At 45.7% G+C, this 20,989-nt stretch overlaps 3 protein-coding genes and 1 pseudogene across 16 annotated transcripts; 2 read left to right on the top strand and 2 right to left on the bottom strand.

The window, feature by feature from the left end:
* Nucleotides 1-94: 94 nt before the first annotated feature.
* Fundc2 (FUN14 domain containing 2) lies at nt 95-12,389 on the top strand. 10 transcript variants are annotated; one of them, XM_039096945.2, is made up of 6 exons: nt 95-3,092; nt 3,552-3,695; nt 4,934-5,084; nt 5,329-5,404; nt 6,528-6,659; nt 11,272-12,389. In XM_039096945.2, the coding sequence occupies exons 1-6, from the start codon at nt 3,074-3,076 to the stop codon at nt 11,575-11,577; spliced, it is 828 nt and encodes a 275-aa protein (XP_038952873.1). In that variant the 5' UTR covers nt 95-3,073; the 3' UTR covers nt 11,578-12,389. The 10 variants fall into 10 exon arrangements, with proteins under 10 accessions (XP_038952873.1, XP_038952876.1, XP_017456473.3 ...); XM_017600984.3 differs by lacking the exon at nt 11,272-12,389 and adding an exon at nt 7,715-8,616 and having other exon boundaries at nt 2,620-3,233; XM_063277458.1 differs by lacking the exon at nt 11,272-12,389 and adding an exon at nt 7,715-8,616 and having other exon boundaries at nt 2,649-3,092.
* Nucleotides 8,181-15,836, bottom strand: Cmc4 (C-X9-C motif containing 4). 3 transcript variants are annotated; one of them, XM_039097393.2, is made up of 3 exons: nt 15,425-15,836; nt 10,705-10,772; nt 8,181-9,028 (listed from the first exon to the last, which is right to left on the bottom strand). In XM_039097393.2, the coding sequence occupies exons 1-3, from the start codon at nt 15,601-15,603 to the stop codon at nt 8,880-8,882; spliced, it is 396 nt and encodes a 131-aa protein (XP_038953321.2). In that variant the 5' UTR covers nt 15,604-15,836; the 3' UTR covers nt 8,181-8,879. The 3 variants fall into 3 exon arrangements, with proteins under 3 accessions (XP_038953321.2, XP_006254454.1, NP_001387777.1); XM_006254392.4 differs by lacking the exon at nt 15,425-15,836 and adding an exon at nt 11,803-11,910; NM_001400848.1 differs by lacking the exon at nt 15,425-15,836 and adding an exon at nt 14,535-15,097 and having other exon boundaries at nt 8,699-9,028.
* On the bottom strand, nt 10,736-12,802 carry Mtcp1 (mature T-cell proliferation 1). Of its 2 annotated transcripts, none has more exons than XM_574098.7 (4): nt 12,404-12,802; nt 12,117-12,287; nt 11,803-11,910; nt 10,736-11,690 (listed from the first exon to the last, which is right to left on the bottom strand). In XM_574098.7, the coding sequence occupies exons 1-3, from the start codon at nt 12,506-12,508 to the stop codon at nt 11,863-11,865; spliced, it is 324 nt and encodes a 107-aa protein (XP_574098.2). In that variant the 5' UTR covers nt 12,509-12,802; the 3' UTR covers nt 10,736-11,690; nt 11,803-11,862. The 2 variants fall into 2 exon arrangements, with proteins under 2 accessions (XP_574098.2, XP_038953322.1); XM_039097394.2 differs by having other exon boundaries at nt 10,736-10,772.
* Brcc3-ps7 (BRCA1/BRCA2-containing complex, subunit 3, pseudogene 7) lies at nt 15,430-19,078 on the top strand (annotated as a pseudogene). Its single transcript, NR_185091.1, has 4 exons — nt 15,430-15,558; nt 15,790-15,939; nt 16,789-17,012; nt 18,908-19,078. The product of NR_185091.1 is annotated as a BRCA1/BRCA2-containing complex, subunit 3, pseudogene 7 (transcript).
* Nucleotides 19,079-20,989: the final 1,911 nt, after the last annotated feature.

The following is a 20,989-nucleotide window of genomic DNA, read 5'->3' as shown; positions in this document are numbered from 1 at the left end:
GGCGGGGGGGCGCAGGAAAACTGGGACGGGAAGGGCAAGGAGCTGGGGCTTAACCCGTTCCGTGCCGGCAACGGCCTGCGGGGTTCAAATCCTCACATCCGTTGAGCGAATCCTTACATCCGCTGGCCTTGTCGAGGGTGGGGTGGGGTGGGGTGGGGTGGAATGGGGTTGGGGGGTAGGGGGAGAGCCGGGTTCCGGGGTAGCAGAGCTATCCCGGAACAGGTGGTCTCGAGTTGTATTTAAATATATACATATGTGATATGTGTATATATGTATATGTATCTATATAATATACATGTATATGTATATATATGTATGTGTACAATATATATTTAATATTTATGTATATAATATAGTAATATGTATATGTGTGTATGTATAAATGTATAACATATAATGTGATGTATATGTAGGTATGCATATATGTAATATGTATCTGTGTATGTATGTGTATGATATACATGTAATATGCATCATATATAATATACATGTAACATGATATATGTATATGTGCAGCATATAATATACAACATATGTATGAGTTATACATATGTGATATATAGTATATATGTGTAACACATAATTTGTAGGTATGAGTTACATATATGTACATATGTAATATAGTATATGATATACATGTGAAACATCAGTGTTATATGTGTACATGTGTAATATATATGACATACACATGCAACGTATATGATATGTATGAGTTATATGTGTACATATGTAATATGTAGTATATGTGTAACATGTATATGTTATGTGTATTATGTCTTGAATTGTATAAGAAAACAGGCATATGTACATACATATATATATATATATATATATATATATATATATATATATAAAATGTTTAACGGTCAGGTCGCTTACCAGTGCTCCTCCGTGGTCCGGGCTTCAGCTCACCCCGGTTCTCGCCCTGACCTATCAGTGATCTGTTGTCCTATGGAACTATACATTGAAATAAAACCCTGCTGCTTGGGGCCGTGGTGCTGCATTGCAGCAAGGGAAACCTTGAGACGTCCTACCTCTCAGAGGACTGCGAACAACCCTGCCGTGTCACCCATGAGCATACATCTAAAAGGACTTATTCATTCCACTATAGGGATTCTTGTATATCCATATTCATCACCTTTCAGCTCACAATAACTGTGCTGTTGCCAGGAAGTGAACTTGGGACGTCCGGAAGAGCAGTCGGCATGCTAACCACTGGGCCACCCCTCCAGCCCTCAGGTTCTCTCTCACACACACAGGAACGCTAACTCCAGGGTCTTTACGTGTGCATTTTAAATGAGGGCGGCCATAGCGACCGGGAAATGAGGGAGGGGCCAGCGAGGGGACGCGGACTTCGAGGGACAGGGGTGAGAAGGGGATGGGAGAAGCTGGGGTAGTGAAGTGGGGTAGGAATTCTCATATACGTACATAAGAACTTAAATATGAAATATACATGTATACGTACATAAGAATTTAAATGTAAAATATGAAATATACACGTATACGTACAGAAGATAATATATACATAAGAATTTAAATATAAATATATACATACATATAAAACATGTACATAAGAATTAAATATAAAATATGAAATATACACATACATACATAAGATTATATACGTACATAGGAATTTATAAAATATGAAATATACACATGTACATAAGAATACATACATAAGAATTTAAATATAAGATATGAAATAAACATGTATACATACATAAGAATATATGCATATATAAGAATTGAAATGTACACATATACGTACATAAAACGTACGTACATAAGAATTTATAAAATATACACGTATACACACATAATATATTCGTACATAGGAATTTAAATATAAAATACAAAATATACATGTATATATACATAATACATGAGAATTTAAATATAAAATATGAAATATACACGTATACGTAAAGAGGATAATATATGCATACATAAGAATTTAAATACTGTCACTGCTACCACAGGGAGACAACGTCCCTACTGAATACAAATAAATGTACAGCCCAGTGCCAGGAAGACGTCACCACTTTCGGAGGTTGCAGACTGGCTTTGCCCCGAAACATTATATTATTATAGTATTATTATATATGCCCCGAGACATTATATTATTATTATATACGCCCTGAAACATTATATTGTGTTATTATTATATATGCCCCAAACGTTAAATTATTATATTATTGTTACAGGCAATTGCCGATTTTTTGGCAATTCTATATAAGTTGATGGTTGAGACCCTGTTGCTGACCCTGTGACGTACGTGAATCACAAAACAGGCACTGAGGAGGCTTCACAGTGCCGCAAGGTCACGTGTGTGCCATTTGGGGAGTTATTGAGCGACTGTAATGGCTGGCGTGACAAAATATACATGCATGTAAACACACACGTGCCGGACACACGTGCATGAACACAAACACACCCATACACACATATACACGTGCTGGACATACACGCACGAAAACACACATACACGTGCCGGACATACACGCATGAAAACACACACACACACACACATACGTGCTGGACACACGCATGAACACACACACACGAGCCGGACACACACGCTTGAACACGCCCATAGGGACCGGAAACAGCCATTATAACACAAGCGCACATTATCAAGTGGTCGAGTAAGAAGTGTTTTCCAGTACTTAAACAGCGTAGAAACGAACACAGGAAATGACGCAAGTTCCCTGTTTACGTCCATACGTATATATAAAATCGACAAAGGTGACACGGACTCTATTATCTCAAAGGCGGGGACACTTTGCGCACGCGTAGCCGCCATTCCTCTGCTATAGAGGCTCCAGTACACGAAAGACGCCTCACGGAACCTCACCGGGGACCGGAAACAGCAGCCCCACGCGCGGCTCCAGTACACGAAAGACGCCTTACGGAACCAGGTCGCTGGCTCCCACTTACAGGGGACCGGAAACAGCAGCCCCACACGCCGGAAATAGCAGCCGCACACGCCGGAAACCGGCGGCGGGTGACGAACGCCCTTTCCTGAGCTCTTGATCTGAAGTCGTGTCCTCTTGGTACTCCCTCCCCGGAAATGGCCGCCAACGGTCAAGGTAAAGGCCGGAGCATGCGCGCGAGTGCCAGGCTGGACTCGTCTTTGAGGAGAGGCCGAGCGCCCGCTGGGTTCGTCCCTGCGGCGCGGGGAAAGGGCGGCGTGCAGGGGTTTTTAGCAGCGGTTCCAGGATCCGGCCAAGGTCGTGCGTTCCAGCTGGGGTTCGATGTGGTTTCTGCTTAGTTCGAGTTCTTCGGTTCCGCCACTAGGGACGGAGGTGGCGTTTCCGTCCCTCCTTCCTGCGACCCCCGTCCTCCCTTTTGGCTGCAGCCCTGTGTGGAGTGAGTGAGTGAGTGAGTGTGTGTGTGTGTGTGTGTGTGTGTGTGTGTGTGTGTGTGTGTGTGTTTTACACAAAACAACGAATATCTATTAAAAACGAATATCTATTAAAAAACAGTGAATATCTATTAAAGACAAATTTTATATACTATATATGGATTTTTTTTTTTTTATCACGTAGAAGACCGAATTTTCGCGTACGTCCTGGTTTCGGTGCAGCTCATATTCCCGTTCCAGGAAGCATTGGGAGAGATATATACATATATACTGTGTACATTATCTATCGTCTTCTTTAGCCTGGACGGGAGCTACGCTAGAGAGTCCGGTAAAAATAACACTGAATAGATTTAGAGGCCAGAGCTTTTTTTCGTTATTGTTATTATTATTACTACTACTATTATTCCATAAGTATATGGGACTGTAGACCTCTTACATTATTATCGTTGTTATTATTACTGTATACTTTTTAGATTATTATTATTCCATAAGTATCTGTGACTGCAGGCTCTTTAGATTTTTATTATTATTGTTATTAATGTAGACTTTGTAGATTATTATTACTATTATTATTATTGTTATTATTATTCCACACCCCGTCCCGTAAGTTTTCTATCACGGATTCACAGAGAGGCCGTCATAGCAGGAGTAATATCCACGCACACAGAGCCACAGGCAGAATAAGTGATTCGCAGTGTTGGCAGCCATTGCTGTGCAGCCATTGAGACCTCAGCACTGTTCTCTGTCCCTGGCCCCCTCCGTGCATTTAATTCCCAGGTGTTGGAACCCGCCTCGTGCTGGGCCCTTTGACGTAGTTTCCCGTGTTGTAGCGACCCCGGACATGAAATAAAATAATTAAAGTAAAAGAAATAAAATAAAATAAATAGAATATATAAAATAGAATAAATAAAATAAATTTTAAAAATAAAATAAAAGTAAAATTAATTAAATAAAATAAGTGAAACAAAGTAAATAAAATTAATAAAATAAAATAAAATTAGACATAAAATTGTTTCGCGGCGACTTCAGAGTAGAATAAAACAAATAATATAAAGTTTATTCGGCTTTTTTAATCTCCTTACCCTCGGGAGTGGAGTTTTCATCATTTTTTCCTTTGCCCACTGACGACTTAGAAATCACCTGCTTAATGTTACGTACGTTTTACTTTATTTATCCTATATGAACGCCGTCTTCACACGCGGCAGGGCGTCAGATCCCATGGCAGACGACGGCTAGCAGCCACCGTGCGGTCGCTGGGATTTGACTCGGGACCCCTGGGAGAGAGTGGTCGCTGCTCTAACCACTGAGCAACCCCTCCAGCCCCTCTTTCAATTTCTTGGGGTTTGGTTTGGTTTTGGTTTTGGTTTTGGTTTTTTTTGCTGTAAATCAACCCATTTTACTGCTACATCCACTTCAGCAGGGCCACACCCACTCCAGCTGGCCACACCCACTGCAACAGGGCCACACTATGACAGAGCCATGCCCACTCCAACACCATTCCAACAGGGCCATAGCCGGCAGGGCTATGTCGCAGTCCTCACAGCCACTTGTCTTCATTTTCCATAGGGGACCCCGACAGGAAGCGCGAGGCCCTGGACCTCGCGGAATTCACGCGGAGGCAACCATGGTGGCGTAAGCTGTTCGGGCCAGAGTCTGGGCCCTCGGCTGAGAAGTACAGCGCGGCGACGCAGCTGGCCGTCGGGGGTGTCACTGGATGGTAAGTGGTGTGTGTGCAATTCCCGGGATATCATAAGTGCGAGTGTCCGGAAATTACCCAGATATACGGAAATGAAATCAAAGCCACTCCCTCGTCTCTGGTGAGAGACACATATGGTGCGTTCAGGTCCGCGGGGCTCCCTCAGGGCCCCGTGCACAAGGACTTGGCATGCATTTCTGGCCTCTCCCGCCGCATGGCAACTCACACTGTGCCCGGTTCTCCTCCCCTCGCTCTGCGTTCACAGGTGCACGGGGCTCGTGTTCCGGAAGGTCGGAAAGCTGGCAGCCACGGCCCTAGGAGGAGGGTTCTTCCTCCTGCAGGTTCGTATGTCATGTTCTCCCTGGTGTGTGGGAACTCCGCCTGCCCATGAGTGTGCTGTGAGGAATTATATACATTATATCATGATTTATATTAAATATATACATTATTATCGTATACATTATCGTTATACATTATTATATACATTACATGTGTCGTTTCCCTAGTGTTTGGAAATTCTGCTTGCCCATCAGCATATTGTGAGAAATTATATACATACCACAATTTTCATTAAATATATAAATTATTATTATATACATTATATATTTCATTTCCCCGGTGGCTGGGAACTCCACCTGCTCATTAGTGTTTTGTGAGAAATTATATACATTATATCACGATACATTACATTAAGTATATACATTACTATCATATATATTATCTACATTATTATATACATTGTACATTATTATAAGTTTGATTCCCAGCCCAGGCGAAATCTTAATCCCAAGCCACATTTCCTGTTACATCTATGCTGTGAAGAGTCACTGCATGGTTGCTGGGAATCAAACGTGAATCCTTGCTAGTGCCCCAACCACTGACCTACCTATCCCCTGCTCAGTTTTCTATAACTTCACTCTTTATAAGTGCTCATGTTATATATATGTGTGTGTGTGTGTGTGTGTACGTATAAATTATGTATATATGTATAAGTTATATATGTATGTGTGTGTATATATATATATATATATTCTCCAGTTTATTTCAGTAACTGGTTAATGGTAAATGATCATCGATAACCCTTTGGATGACACTAATCTATCAAAAAATGGCACACCCGAGTCAATTTCATTCCGTCCGCATTTCCCTGAAGAATCGTTTACGTTGAGCACGTCACTCGGGCTTTCTGCCAATGCCCTATTTTTAAATTTCGCTTCGAACTCTGTAGAGCTCGGTGTATGTGTTACACATTAAATGATGTATACATTAAATGACCGCCACCAACTGAACATGGCTGTTGGTCTCTATGACCAAACACGGAACACTGGAGGTTGTACATATGGAGTACATACATTTTTTGGCCAAAGGTCATCGAAAAATAGCAGATCTCCCCAAACATTGAACACAGTTCGTATGTTTTGGACCATGCTCCTCATCCCTTCTCCATTCCCATCGAATGTATAGCTGGCAAGCCACACGGGGTACATCAGAGTCGACTGGCAGAGACTGGAAAAAGACGTAAAGAAAGCCAAGGCGCAGCTGAAGATCCATAGGGGTCGGCAAATGCCCACTGAGGTCGGGAGCAAAGCCGAGGAGGTGAGACTTGTCCTGTTCCCATTTAATGTATGGAAAAGGGTGGGCAGCTGTGTTCCCACTTAATGTATGGAAAATGGCAGGCAGAGGTGAGGCTCATCCTGTTCTGACTTTCTGTATGGAAAAGTGTGGGCAGCTGTGTGTGTGTTTATCTTCTCAGCGGTATGGAAAGTTTTATGATGACCATGGGACGGGGAGACAAAAACTTTTCCTATACGTATGTCTGTGTGTAGTACTACACGTATATCATCTGTGTGCATACTACATGTATGTCTGTGTACATGCTACACGTATGTCTCTGTACAGATCCAAGTGTGCACCTGTGCTGCTTGCAGCCACCAGAAGAGGGCGGTGGCCCACAATGCCCGGCTTCAGGCCACCATACATGGGACTGCAGGGCCCAAGTTCCTGACCTGAATTCATTAAAAACAGAAACAAACACATGGCTCTTTGCACACGGCATCACGTCTGCCCACAGTGTGGTGGGCCACCCTATATGAACCGCCCTATCTGCACAGCTGGACGTGGGGGGTCAGAGAGAGAGGTCACAGGAAGCACAGCTGGGGGGTCGGGGGTCAGAGAGGTCACAGGATGCATAGCTGGGTGTTGGGGGGTCAGAGAGAGGTCATGGGATGCACAGCACGAGACCCTACCTCGATATCTGAAGTCTGTGAACTCGGAAGACATCCATCAATCTTCACACGTATGTGCACATGTTCATGCATATGTATGTGCAACAGGTGCGCACATGTACACACACCACACACGTTCACACACAGCACACACGTGTGCACCCACAGCACACACACCACACACACGTATACACAGCACAAACGTGCATACATCACACACGTGCACACACAGCACACAGTGCAAACGACAGGAGCAGACAATGGGATCAGGATGCTGGGTGTATTATTGTATGTTATTTTACGTGGCATACATTATCTCATGTGTGCATCCTGAGGGTAGGACAGACGCGGTCGGTGCCCACCTGCGTGTGCTCGAGTGAACAGGATCCACTGTGCTGCAGTAACCCAGTGTCTCCTGTCCTCCAGGCCCTGTCGTTCGTGAAGAAGAATGTTCCAGTAGCCGCAGGGTTTCTTGGAGGCTTCCTGCTCGGCCTGGCGTCCTGAGGGTGTCACGTGGCCCCTATAGCGAATCCTATAGCAGGCCCTATAGCAGATCTTAAAGCAGATGCTATAGCAGATCCTATAGCAAACCTTATAGCCAATTTCATAGCAAACCTTATAGTAGATCCTATAGCAAATCCTATAGCAAACCTTATAGTGAATCTTACAGCGATATATATATATATATATAATATTTTATGGTATTTTATTATATACATTATTACACTAAGGTATTTTATTATATATATATAATAACTTATGGTATTTTATTATATCTATTATACACTAATGTATTTTATTATATATATATAATATTTATGGTATTTTACTATATACATTATTGTACATTGAGGTATTTTATTATATATATATATATATATATATGTATATATATATATATATATATACCGTCCTTATTACAGAACCAATAACAGACCTTTAACACCGAGCACGTGCCGTGTGTTAACCCCTCCCCCTGTGTGCATCGCATGTTGATTGATAACCGCGTCCACCATCTGCGTTGTGATCCCCTGTGTTCTTCTCGAGGTTCAAAGGTCATCACGAGCAGTGGTCATCACGAGTGGTCAAGCCTCAGATCCCGCCCTCGTCTGAAATAAAATCTGAGTCTGCCCTGAGGTCCGCGCAGGCCGCACTTGTGTTTGTGCAGAGGAGGCGCTGAGAGGGTGGGACAGTAAAGCACAGGCAGCTCGCCTGAAGGTCCAGAGTTCAATTCCTGGCAGCCACGTGGTGGCTCACAACCGTGTGTCATGGGACACAGTGTACTCATATAAGTAAATCTTTATAAATTGTGTACGCTTTACATGTTACACATGTGGTGTGCGCTTTGTCAACTCATGACCCTCTGTATCTTGTGGGCTCTTAAAACTCATTTAGTAACAGACCCAGAACTCAATGTAAAGCAGGTTTATTTTAGCGGATCCTTCTCCATTGAACACATTTATTCTGCGTACATTACACACATGTATTCTCCACACATTAATTTGCCCTCAGCCGCTACCAGGCTTGAAGGAAGGATAGGAAATGAAGCCCGAGGGAAACCGGAAGTGGAAGTGAATGTCCGGACACCGCTTCACTCGGACCCGGACCCCATGACCGACTTCTCTTCCTCTTCTTTCTCCCATCCCGCGCACACGGGCGACACCCCCTTGGGGAACCGGGCGCAGCACCGAGGCAGTTCCTGGAGGGCGGCCTGGCACCTCGATTCCGAGTAGTTGTTGGCTGAAAAAAAAAAAAAGATGGGGACGCTTAGTGATGACATCGAGAGCCAAGACTGTGGGGCGATTGGGCACTCCATGGCCTATTTTTTTCAGCGCGTCGCTCGCTTATGACGTCACAGATCCGAAAAAGAAATGCAAAAAAAAAAAATTGAAAAAACACAAGCAGGACGTCTCGAGTACATGGCCTACCTGAGCTAAAGAGCGAGTTCAAGCCTAAGAAGGGTAATTTAGCGAAACCCCGCCTCAAAATTTTTTTACAAACAATGCTTTTTTTTTTTTTTTCCAGAGCTGGGGACCGAACCCAGGGCCTTGCGCTTGCTAGGCAAGTGCTCTACCACTGAGCTAAATCCCCAACCCCTCGCCTCAAAATTTAAAACGCGACGAGGGTATGGCTCCTTCGGTGTCATGTGTGCACACACAAAAAAAAAAATGTTCAAATCCCGAGAATAACAGCAGGAAGAATGACAATAACAACAATAATAATAACCGAAAATAATAAAAGTAAAGAAATAATGACAAAAATAAATGGAAGCAGAAAAACATGACAACAAAACCACCAAAGCAATCACTGAATGTTTCGGGAAACGTTAAGAGCGGTGGGTGGATCCCGTGTGTCTGAACCTGCAGCACAAAACCCTGGGTAAAGGAGCAGCGAGGGACGAGGCCAAAACTGTGACTTAGAAAAAGGACCCAAGTTCGCTTCCCGGCAGCGCACACTGCAGAGCCGTGCACAGCTCTGACTGCAGCGGTCTATAGGGTTTGACACCTGTTCTCACCAAGCACACGGGTGAAGTGTAGGTGTACATATGTGCAGGTAACATGTCCACAGACAGGGAAAGAATTACAAATTCATTTTACAAAACCAATATGTATGTATTATGCATGCATGCATGTGTGTGTACATATATATGTATATATGCATATATCTATATGTATGTGTTTGTATGTGTATATATGTATGTGTGTATGTATATGTATGCATGTATATATATCTGTATGTATGCATATGTATATATGTAATGTACATGTGTTTGTATATGTGCATGTATGTATACGTATATATGTGTGTATGCATGTGTTTATGTATATGTGTATATATGTATGTATATGTATGCATGTGTATATATATGTTTGTATGTGTATGAATATACGTGCATATATGTATGTATATATGCATATATGTATGTGTGTGTGTAGTATGTATTTTTGAGTTTTCGAGATAGGCTGTCATTTTGTAGCCTGAGCTGGCTTTGAACTTATCTTCCCGCCCCTGCTTCTCTTCCATAGTATGGGACCGTAAGCGTGTCAGCTTTCCGAGTACATACACACGTGGTATTCAGGATGGCAGCTAAAGCCCCATGCATTCTGAGCACGCGTTCTACCCCTCTCTTTCATCCACTGATTCTTTAACCACAGCTGTGCGTTAAAACCAGCTCGGGGGCTGGAGGGGTGGCTCAGTGGTTAGAGCATCGACCGCTCTCTCCCAGAGGTCCAGAGTTCAATACCTAGCACCCACGTGGTGGCTCACAGTCCTGTGTCATGGGATCCAGCACCACCTTCCAGTGTCTGAAGTCCGCAACGGTGAACTCACGTGCGTGATTCACAGAAGTGTCGCATTTAAAGTTAATGAAAGATAATGTATGGAAAAACGTGTTTTTAAAGAAATCCGCACCCTACCTTGTAAACACTTTTGCAACTCACAGGCGTATTTCTGGCACGGATCCTTCCGCGGCATGTCCAAGAGACTAAAACAACAACAAAAAAATATATATATATGAAAAAAGTATACATGTGTAACATAATAATACACATTATGTATACACCTTTTGTTTTTAGTTTCAGTTGTAAAGACTCTGCAGCCTGTGCACACAGGATTTCCTTCTGGGGCTCATGTAATGACCTTTAACCTCACAACATCTGGGAAAATGAACACGCTAAAAATACTCTTTCCTCACCAATTGGACAGACGGATTACATGGATCATTAATGCGGAGGATGTAAACGTTCATGGAAAAATTCAGTGTAGTCAAATAGCACACAACATACAAAGTACACACAACATACAAAGTACACACAACATACAAAGTGCACACAACATACAAAGTGCACACAATGGTCTCCCACACAGCTGGAATTTCAGGTCCGCACCATTGCTCTGGGCCCCACACTTATCCCAAAAAGCAAAACCCGACTTCGATGTGAATGAACCGCTGTGCATGTTTTCACCCCCGAAATTCCTCACAGTTCCCACGGACGGTGCCCAGTGATCAGCAACGTTGGTGGCTACGGCCTCACGAGAGAGGTGTCAATCAAAGAGAGGTGCCAATCAGAGGTGCGACTCGTCTTTCCCTCCCAGAATCCCTTGAGCGCTCGGCGCCAGGAGTGGGAAACCCGCGTGGGCCCTGCAGATGCCGCTCTCTTCCATGTCAATCACGACCGGGTCCCAGGTGCTGCGAGTTGGGCCATCGGCGTCCATTGAGGGTTTGGTGGCTGCTCCCAAAGGCGTCACTTCCGGGCCCTGACTCTGCCCCTGCCCTCGCATGGCGCTAACCTGTCCCGGTGATGATGACGCCGCGCTCTCCACAGCCCTTCCCTCGAAGCTCCGCTCTTGCCCTCCTCCCCCCACCCTTCCCCCCATCCCGGAGGCCCAGGGTGGGCGGCAGCTGCGGTGCAGAAAGCGATGGTCACGTGACACACGGAACTGAGGGGCGCCTCGCCTGCACACCCAGGGCTGGGAACTAAAACAAGGAAGCGGAAGTATAATCATGTGTGAACCTTGAAGCGGAAGTACAATCGCGCGTGTTCCAGGAAGCGGAAGTGAAACCGTGTAGCGGGTCAGGTTTCTGGCAGAAGTTGTAGGAGCAGCTCCTGCGCCCCCCTGACCTGTGAGGAAAAGGAAATCACGTGAGGGATTCTGACATAAGAACCTCAGGGCGGGGCAAATGATGAACAGACACGCCTACTGTGGAATGATTGACAAGCACGGCTGAAATGATTGACAAGCACATGAGTGACAAACATGGCTGAATGATTGACAAGCACATGACTGATCAACAAGCACGGCTGAAATGATTAACAGAGACGGCTACCACTGAATGACGCCGGATCTGCCAGAGGCGGGACTTGTTGTCCATGTACCGCCCCTCGGGGTAGAGCTGCCACATGAGAGGCAGCGGTGAGGTCAGGAGGTCACGGGGCTTCGAAGCGTCACCCAGAGGAACTGGAACTCGCCGGACCCGAGCCTTTAGGGTGGCTGTGTCCTGAGGGGAATTAAAGTTAAAATTTAAATTAAATTAAATTAAAAGCATTAAAATATCTTTAAAAAATTAAAAAATTAAAATATTAAAATTAGACTGAACCAAGATGGCGGCCTCACCTCTTCTGCAGCAGCGACCCACGTGCGCTGGTGCTCGTCGCGGTAGACACCCTCACAGTGAACCCAGAGTCGGGTGGGCGGGGCCCCCGTGTCCTCTCGGGCCATCCCGGGCTGGGGGTTCGAGTCCGGGCCCTGCTCTCCTGCACCCGAGCCTGCAGCATCCGCGCGCGCGGGACACGGGGGTGACTGGGAGACGTCAGGATGAACTCCCTATTGAGTCACACGACCCGGGATGGGCGACCGCGCGGCGGAATCAAGCCTCACGCGCATCGATCGCGTGACCTGGGCGCATCACGTGACAGCTTACGGTGTCGGGAAACGAAACTGGGGTAGGCGAGGGGGCAGACAGCGCGGGGTGCTCTGCTGTCCATGGCCGACCACTGAGCTACACTCCCTCTGCTACCCCGGATATTCCGAATTACGGTGACCCCTAGACGCTGTGACCCCTAGAGGCTGTAACCCGGGTTGGGTGCACCGTCGTCGTCTCTGCGCACGTGATCCTCACACCCGTCCTACATGTATGTGAGCAGAACACGTTTTCTGGCGCATGGTGTTTGTTCACGCATGTCAGGATTCTCCAGCCTGAGGAACATCGTCAGCTCAGGATAAAGTTAGTCACAAGGTACAGTGCCATACATATATACACACATACATACATACACATACACACATGCACACACATATACACACATAAACACACACATACACGTATACATACACATACATATACATACAGGCATACATACATACACACATACACATACATACATACACATGCATGCACACATACATACATGTATACAGACATACACATGCACACACATACACATACATACACACATAAACATACATGCACTCGCATACATACATCCACACATATTTACACACACATACACACATACACATACACATATACAGACACACACATACAGACACATACACATGCACACATACACACACATACATAAATACACACATACATACACACATGCACACCCACACATATACACACATACACTCACATATATACATACAAATATACATATACACATATACACATATATACATAGGCACATACGCACACATACATACATAGACATACATACACACATACATATATACAAACATACATATACATACACACACACTTCTCCTATTCTTAACATACGTTCACATACATTGACCCACTTGAAGCTCTGTTACCATTAGGCTCCTTCCTTCCTCCCCTTCCCTCTCTGAGGTGTAAAACGGGAAACACGCGGATCGCACTGACATGCATTAAACACTCCCCACATGTCTAACATATGTTCACATACATTGACCCACGTGATCTTCCCACCTAAAGGGGACGCATGCGCGGCACGTGTAAGTCAGGTGAGCACATACATATATACAGACACACACACATACATACACACATACACATACACACGTCAGGGCCACAGGCCGGTTTCGTTTACCATATATGTAAATTATATGTAAATTACCAGTCTTTAGCCCATGACTATGCAGTCTATACACACTGCATATGCAAAGTCTTAGTTAACATATAGCGAGCGCATCAGGACCTCGCCATACACGTTAATATTAATCTATACGTAAACGCTTTAGCCCGTCATGAGTTATCCATAAAGACGCGCCCTAACCATTAGGCCCTCGTGTCCCAGGTGACCTCGTAAATCCTAAGGAAGGTTTGTGTGTTTATCCCTCAGTTCATCGGCGTGTGTAAAAGTAAAACTAGTTTTACATACGCTATATAAGTTCAGTTTTATATATGCTATGTTTACCATGAGGTCAGTTTTATATACGCTATGTTTACCATGAGGTCAGTTTTATATACGTTATCTTTTAACATGAGGTCGGTTTTATATACGTTATTTTTAACATGAGGTCGGTTTTATATACGTTATCTTTTAACACGAGGTCGGTTTTATATACGTTATCTTTAACACGAGGTCAGTTTTATATACGTTATTCTTAATGTAAGGTCAGTTTTATATACGTTATCTTTAGCATAAGGTCAGTTTTATATACGTTATATTTTAAAGTCTTCCCACGCGAACGGATAGATGTCCAAAGCCTTCTGCACAGCGCAGCGGCCGCGGTCGCTGTTTCCGCCGGGGTTACTCACAGGAAGACGACGTTTCCGGAAGTGATTCCTCCGCCTCCGGCGCAGCGCGGCTAAAACTTCCGGGTCGCACGACCGCCGCCGCCCCCGCCCCACACCGGACACTCAAGCAACGAGTGCGCAGGGATCCCGGGACGAACCGCGGAGTAAAACCGGACGCGGGGGCCGTAGGCCGGAAGCCGGAAGTGCCCCGAGGTCCGTGACGTAGAAAGGAAACCGATCACGAACCGTTTCCGGGCTGACGTTTAAAACGGTGCCCCTTTCTCGCGGCGACGTCGCCTCCGACGGCGTGATGCACATACGCCGCGCCGGCGAGGTTGCTGTCCGTGACGCAATACTCCGCGCCGAGTTCTCACGAGCGAGAGGGCCGGCGGGCGCGCGAAACGGACGTCAGCACGGGGAAGGTATCTGCCCTGACTCGGATCCAATCACAGCCCACGTCCGCCACGGCGGAGCGACGCCGCCCAGCCAGACAGCCGCCCGCCCTACCCGCCGCCCTCCGCTTCCTCCTCCCCTCCCTCCTCTCCGCTTTGCTACCGGGACCAACCCCGGAGTCTCCCTGGTGACGACACGCGGGCCCCGCCCCTACGCTCAGGCCCCTCCCCCAAGACCCAGATCCCGCCCCTAATCCCAGGCTCCGCCCCAACCCAGGCCCTACATCTAATCTCAGGCCCCTCCCCTAACCCCAGGCCTCGCCCCTAGCAAGGCTCTACCCCTATCCCCCGCTCCGATTCCAAGCTCCAGACTCCCCCCACTAAGGCCCAGGCTCCACCTCTAACCTCAGGCCCCTCCCCTAACCCCAGGCCCCACCAATAAGTCCAGGCCCCGCCCCTAACCCCAGGCCCCGCCCCTAACCCCAGGCCTCACCTCTAACCCCAGACCCCTTCCCTAACCTCAGGACTCGCCCCAGGCGGAAGTGAGAGGGGAGAAGATGGCGCGGGTGGTGCAGGCTGTCTATTCCGTCCATCTTGAGTTGGGCGCCTTCCTGGTTTGTCTGAACCACGCCCTGAGCACCGAGCAGGATGAGGTGAGGCTGGCGGCCATGGTGGGCGGGGTCCTTCTGGGTGGCCATGGTGGGTGGGGTTCTTCCGGTCGGGATGGGGCTCTAACCCTCTGACCCGTGCTGACCCCCTCTGACCCCCTCTGACCTCCTCTGACTCCTGCTTTTCCCCTCTGACCCCCTCTGACCCCCTCTGACCTCTGACCGGTGGATACACACCCTGCTGTGAGGGATTAAGACACACACTGTGCTTATCAGGGGCTGGAAGGACAGCTCAGTGGTTAGAGCGCCAGCTCCGCTTCCTGAATGTATGGCCCGGTGTCCATGTGACCCCACGTTCCAGTGACTCAGTGAGGGCGACGCTGACGTTGTCTTCTCTTCCCCGCTGCGACTGAGCGACAACATCAGGTGAGGTTTGTTTACAGCGCTGCATAACCTATATGTATTTATGACCTCTGGACTGACCGTCTGCGACCTCAGTGTGCATGTATAGAGGTCGCTCACAGTCATGTTACTCCCACCCCATTCCTATAGATCCCCATCCTGTAGATCCGTTATTCTATAGATCCCCCATCCTATAGATCCCCCATCCTGTACATCCCCCATCCTGTAGATCCGTTATCCTATAGATCCCCCATCCTGTAGATTCCCCCATCCTGTAGATCCTCCCATCCTATAGATCCCCCATCCTATAGATCCCCATCCTATAGATCCCCCATCCTATAGATCCCCCATCCTATAGATCTCCCCATCCTATAGATCCCCCCATCCTGTAGATCCCCCCATCCTATAGATCCACTGTCCTATAGATCCATTTTAACCTCATATCACAGCACGGTTTACTTACCTACACATATAAATACACACACACATACATACACATGTACATACATACATATATACATACTTTTCCCTTCACGCGGATACCATCATTTCTATACATTTCCCTTTGGAAGTCACCGTCTCTATACGTTCCCTTTAGGTGGATGCGCTCAGGGGTGTCCACGTCCGCTCCAACTGCGTGGAGATCTCTGTGGGCGGAGACATTGCCCATCACGCGTGACACGCTCCGCACGTGTCGGGCCACAGCCATGGCGTCACCGTGTCCATAGTGTAATATGATGTACAGTTCATATCACTATAGATGTATAGATGTGTGATGACGACTGTTATATATGATGACAGTTCATTCACTATACATGTATAGATAGTGTGATGACGACTGTGATATATGATAATAGTTCTTTTCCTACACAGGTTTTGCTTTTCCATGAGGACGAGAATTCTCCCCTATAGGTCGCACTTTGACGGCTATACTTACCCATATAGGACAGTGGAGCCGGACCCCAGCTCACAGCACATATGGAAATTAGCTACCAACGAGCCCGGGGCGTAAACATGCAAGACGAGGGCGCAAACGCTTGGGAGAAGAGTGGGTCCTTGTGATGTTGGCGAATCAGAATGCAATGCACCGGAAATGGGTGAAGAAATTAGAAAATTAATTTTTAATTTAAAAAAATTTAAAAGATAAAACAAATATACGATCTTAAGTAAATAAATTGATTGCTTAATTAAAAAATAGAAGAAATAAGTGAAAAAATATATAAAATAAGAAACATAAGACATAAACATAAAGAATAATCAATCTGCGAAGCCCTTGACCTCCCCAACTCGAAGGTGACCCCAGGGAACGCTGGGTACTGTAAGGATGACACGTGACCCGGGCCCTTCCCCTCATAGCTACGAGATCCCCACCCACGCGGTGCGAAGATCTCTCTCTCTCTCTCTCTCTCTCTCTCTCTCTTTCTCTCTCTCTCTCCTCTCTGTATCTGCATCCTGAGGTATATATCCTCTCTATATCTATATCCTCTCTCTATATCCTCTATATCTATATCTATATCCTCTCTATATCTCTATCCTCTCTATATCTATACCCTTTCTATATCTATGTCGTCTCTATATCTATACCCTCTCTATATAGTCTCTATATCCTCTATATCTATATCCTCTCTATTTCTACCATCTATCTATCTATCTATCTATCTATCTATCTATCTATCTATTATATTAGTACATGGTTGCTCTCTCTCCAGACACAGGAGAAGAGGGCATCAAGACGGTTGTCAGCCACCATGTGGTTTCTGAGATTTGAACTCTAGAATAGCGGTCAGTTCTCTTAACGGCTGAGCCATCTCTCCAGCCTGTATTTTTTTTAAAATATTAAATGTGTGTGTGTGTGTGTGTGTGTGTGTGTGTGTGTATGGAAGGAAGTAATATGAAAGGAGGTCAGCCAGTTGGCATCTTTTTCCATTTCTTTTGAAAATAAGACCTGTCACTTGCATGGTTTTGGGAGTTGCTTATCCTTTCAATTTGTGTGTGCATGGTCATAGTGAGTGAGTGGAGGGAGGGAGGGGGAGAGAGAGAGAGAGAGAGAGAGAGAGAGAGAGAGAGAGAGAGAGAAAGAGAAAGGAGGTCAACCAGTTGGCCTTTCTTTTTCCATTTTTAAATAAGCCTTGTTAGTTGAGTGATTTGAGGAGTTGCTTTTCTTTCCAATTTGTGTGGGGTGGGGGGGCAGCAATTGATCGAGTATCCGATTCCCCTTTCTCTCAACAGAATCAATGATTATTACAGTAAGATGGCTCGATTTAATTTGTAATTTCTTAATCTAGACAAAGATTGATCAGTAAATCTTGTCTCTCCATGAAGGAGGGAATAAAATAATATTTGGCTAGGTCTATATTCCTTCATTTTTATTTCTCTTTGTTTCTTGTCCTTTAAAATAAAGAGGTCAACAAATCGGCGTGCCCCACCCCCCACCATGTTGTAGGGATCCATTATGGGCCCCTGTCTGTCTGTCTGTCTTATTCATTTGTCCTTATTTAAGCCTCCTCCAGTGATGGTTGTGCAGTGAAAGAAATGCATGCACGTGCGCGCGCGCACACACACACACACACACACACATATACACACCACACCAGTGGGGGAGGCAATCATGGAGGAGGAGGAGGAGGAGGAGGAGGAGGAGGAGGAGGAGGAGGAGGAGGTAAGCATTGATTGGGTGGTTTGAGGAAGATGCTAGGGAACCTGAGGATTTGAAGGTTGAGCCCTGCAATGTACCTTAAAACTTAGAAATTTTGTGACACAGAAAACGATATTTATTTTCTCCTTCTACTTTACACTCTGTAAACCAAGATGGCAGACTATCAGCCTTTGTGGAATGTGACCTTGCATTGCTTTGCCCTGCTCAACTTAACAGAAGTATTTTTGTTTTTGTTTTTGTTTTTGTTTTGCTTGTTTGTTTGCTTGCTTGCTTGTTTGCTTCCTTGCTTGCTCACTCGCTCCCAGGACTTGACTGTGGTTTCCCTTTCTATCCCAGCAGGGTGCCCAGACTGCCTTGGGGGAATCAGAATGGAGGCCAGAACCGATCTTTTTCTTGAAGCACTGCTTACCAGCCAATTTGGAGGAAAAGATGGCCCTCCCTCCCTCCCTTTTGACCCATTTTCCCTCTTCCCCGATACACTCAATAAAATTAAAGTAAATCAATGAATCAAGTCTCTAGTAATTTATTTGTTGGAATTTATTTGTTGGAAATTATCCCTCAACACCTCCACCCCTCCCCCCACTACACAGGGAGGCTGTCTCCCTGTGTGTGGGGGGGAGGGGGGTTGGGTGGAGTCGTGTGAGGATTAGCAAACTAGGACACCCACCCCTGCCCCCACCCCAGCCCCTTACCACCACCAGGTCTCCCTTCCCTGTTATCCCTTTCTCATGTCTCCCTCAACATGGGCACACAGGAGCAGGAACATGCTTCTCTCAAAAGCCTGTTTTCTGCTGTGAACTCAGTCTGACAGAGAGTAAGTGGGTGAAGGATCCTTAAAGGCCAGAGGGCTTATTAGAGGAAGGCTACCTCACAGTGTTCTTCACACCAGGAACAACAACAACAAGGGGTGGACAGGAGATAAGGGGGGGGGGGGGGCGCTGGGGGGAATGGGAGGGGAGATAGGGCTGGGGAATCTGCACCTCCCTGAAGGTCTGCCTGTGAAATACTGGTTGATATTGAGTCTCCATTGAAGAAAGAACAATATTCCCATCTCCTGTGGTTGTCAATGGCAGATGACTTCACTGCCAGAGACTATAAACTTGTCTCCATTTTCCCCTCTGAGAACTGTGTTTAGATCTGTTGCAGACAGGCTCTGGGTTTTGAAACATACACACACACACACACACACACACACACACACACACACACACACACACCTGTCTCCTTCACACAGTTATTAAAAACTTTTGAACTGTGATCTAGAAAGTGATCATAGCTTCAGAGTCAACACATCCTCTCCATACAGAAGACATTGACAGAGAGACAGACAGACACACAAATACATATTTAAATATTTAAAATGAGGTTATAAAAAAAAGTTGACCAATCTTCCTGTTTAACAGAGGTTTAAAAGGAGGCTGGCCAACAGAACTTTTTTGTGTTTTTTTTTTTTCTCTTTTTTATCAAATAGGAGGTCGATCTGTTGTGCCTTTTATTAAAAGCCAAAGTATTAAGTGGCGAGCTGATGTTTTAACTTTTACCATTCTGTTCCTTTAACAAAAATGAGGGAGTGTTGTTTCTTTGGCTTTTCCTTTTTGAAACGAGATGAAAGGAGCTCGACCAGTTGGCCTAGTTTCCCTTTTCCTTTTCCCTCTTCCATGGTATGCTCAATGAAATAAAGTAAATAAATGTTTGAGGGACCCGAACTCTCTCTCAATACCTCCACCTCTCTCCCCCCACAAGGCCTCCTCCCCTTATGTGGGGGAGGGGGGAAGGGTGGACAGGAGCTCGCTGAGCGGGGTTGGGTGGTCTTTTCACTGCTGTTGGAAATGGTAATGGAGTTGATAGCACACCCTCAGGGAAAGAGAAAGACTCCCTTTGCTCACTCTCAACTTCCAGCCTCGCCCTGCCAGCTCTGGGATTTCTAAGGCTGAATCTGGACCGTATTTACAGGATTTAGCATTTCTAATTAATGTTTAGTGTTTAGTTAAATAAAGCTTGTGAAGAGCTGGAGAGATGTCTCAGAGGTTAAGAACACTAATTGCCCTTCCAGAAGTCCTGAGTTCCATTCCCCAGCAACCACATAGCGGTTCACAATCCTCTGCAAAGGGATCCCATGCACGCTTCTGCCCTGTGTCTGAAGACAGCTGGAGTGTACTCATATAAATAAAACTAAATAAATCTTTGAAAAATAAAACAGAATGAAGCTTATGAATAAATCGAGCATCTTAAAATGCCAGGCATGTCTAGCTATCAGCCTTCTAGCCTAGGATCAACTGACAGACCCTTGAAATGTAGAAATCTTGAAGGGCTGATAATTCTGGCTCGGCAAAGATTATCAGTCAACTACTATGTATGTGTCCCTTTTTGGACAGTGTTAGTCTGTAGATGAAATAGGCAGTTTCTGCCCAGTGGCTG

This window comes from Rattus norvegicus, chromosome 18 (genome assembly GCF_036323735.1).
Source record: "Rattus norvegicus strain BN/NHsdMcwi chromosome 18, GRCr8, whole genome shotgun sequence".
Classification (NCBI taxonomy): Eukaryota; Metazoa; Chordata; class Mammalia; order Rodentia; family Muridae; genus Rattus; species Rattus norvegicus.
This window is presented reverse-complemented; position numbering and strand designations above follow the sequence as displayed.

Coding starts and splice junctions, on each gene's coding strand:
- Fundc2 (XM_039096944.1), top strand. CDS start 3,258: ATGTGGTTTCTGCTTAGTTCGAGTTCTTCGGTTCCGCCACTAGGGACG. Junction 3,373..3,551: donor TGGCTGCAGCCCTGTGTGGA/GTGAGTGAGTGA, acceptor TTTATCACGTAG/AAGACCGAATTTTCGCGTAC. Junction 6,660..11,271: donor TCGGGAGCAAAGCCGAGGAG/GTGAGACTTGTC, acceptor AATTCCTCACAG/TTCCCACGGACGGTGCCCAG.
- Mtcp1 (XM_574098.7), bottom strand. CDS start 12,508: ATGGCCCGAGAGGACACGGGGGCCCCGCCCACCCGACTCTGGGTTCAC. Junction 12,288..12,403: donor GGGTCGCTGCTGCAGAAGAG/GTGAGGCCGCCA, acceptor AATTCCCCTCAG/GACACAGCCACCCTAAAGGC. Junction 11,911..12,116: donor AGATCCGGCGTCATTCAGTG/GTAGCCGTCTCT, acceptor TTTTCCTCACAG/GTCAGGGGGGCGCAGGAGCT.
- Cmc4 (XM_039097393.2), bottom strand. CDS start 15,603: ATGGCCACCCAGAAGGACCCCGCCCACCATGGCCGCCAGCCTCACCTC. Junction 10,773..15,424: donor CGCCTGGGGCGAGTCCTGAG/GTTAGGGAAGGG, acceptor TTGTTGTTTTAG/TCTCTTGGACATGCCGCGGA. Junction 9,029..10,704: donor GTTGCAAAAGTGTTTACAAG/GTAGGGTGCGGA, acceptor TTTTTTTTTCAG/CCAACAACTACTCGGAATCG.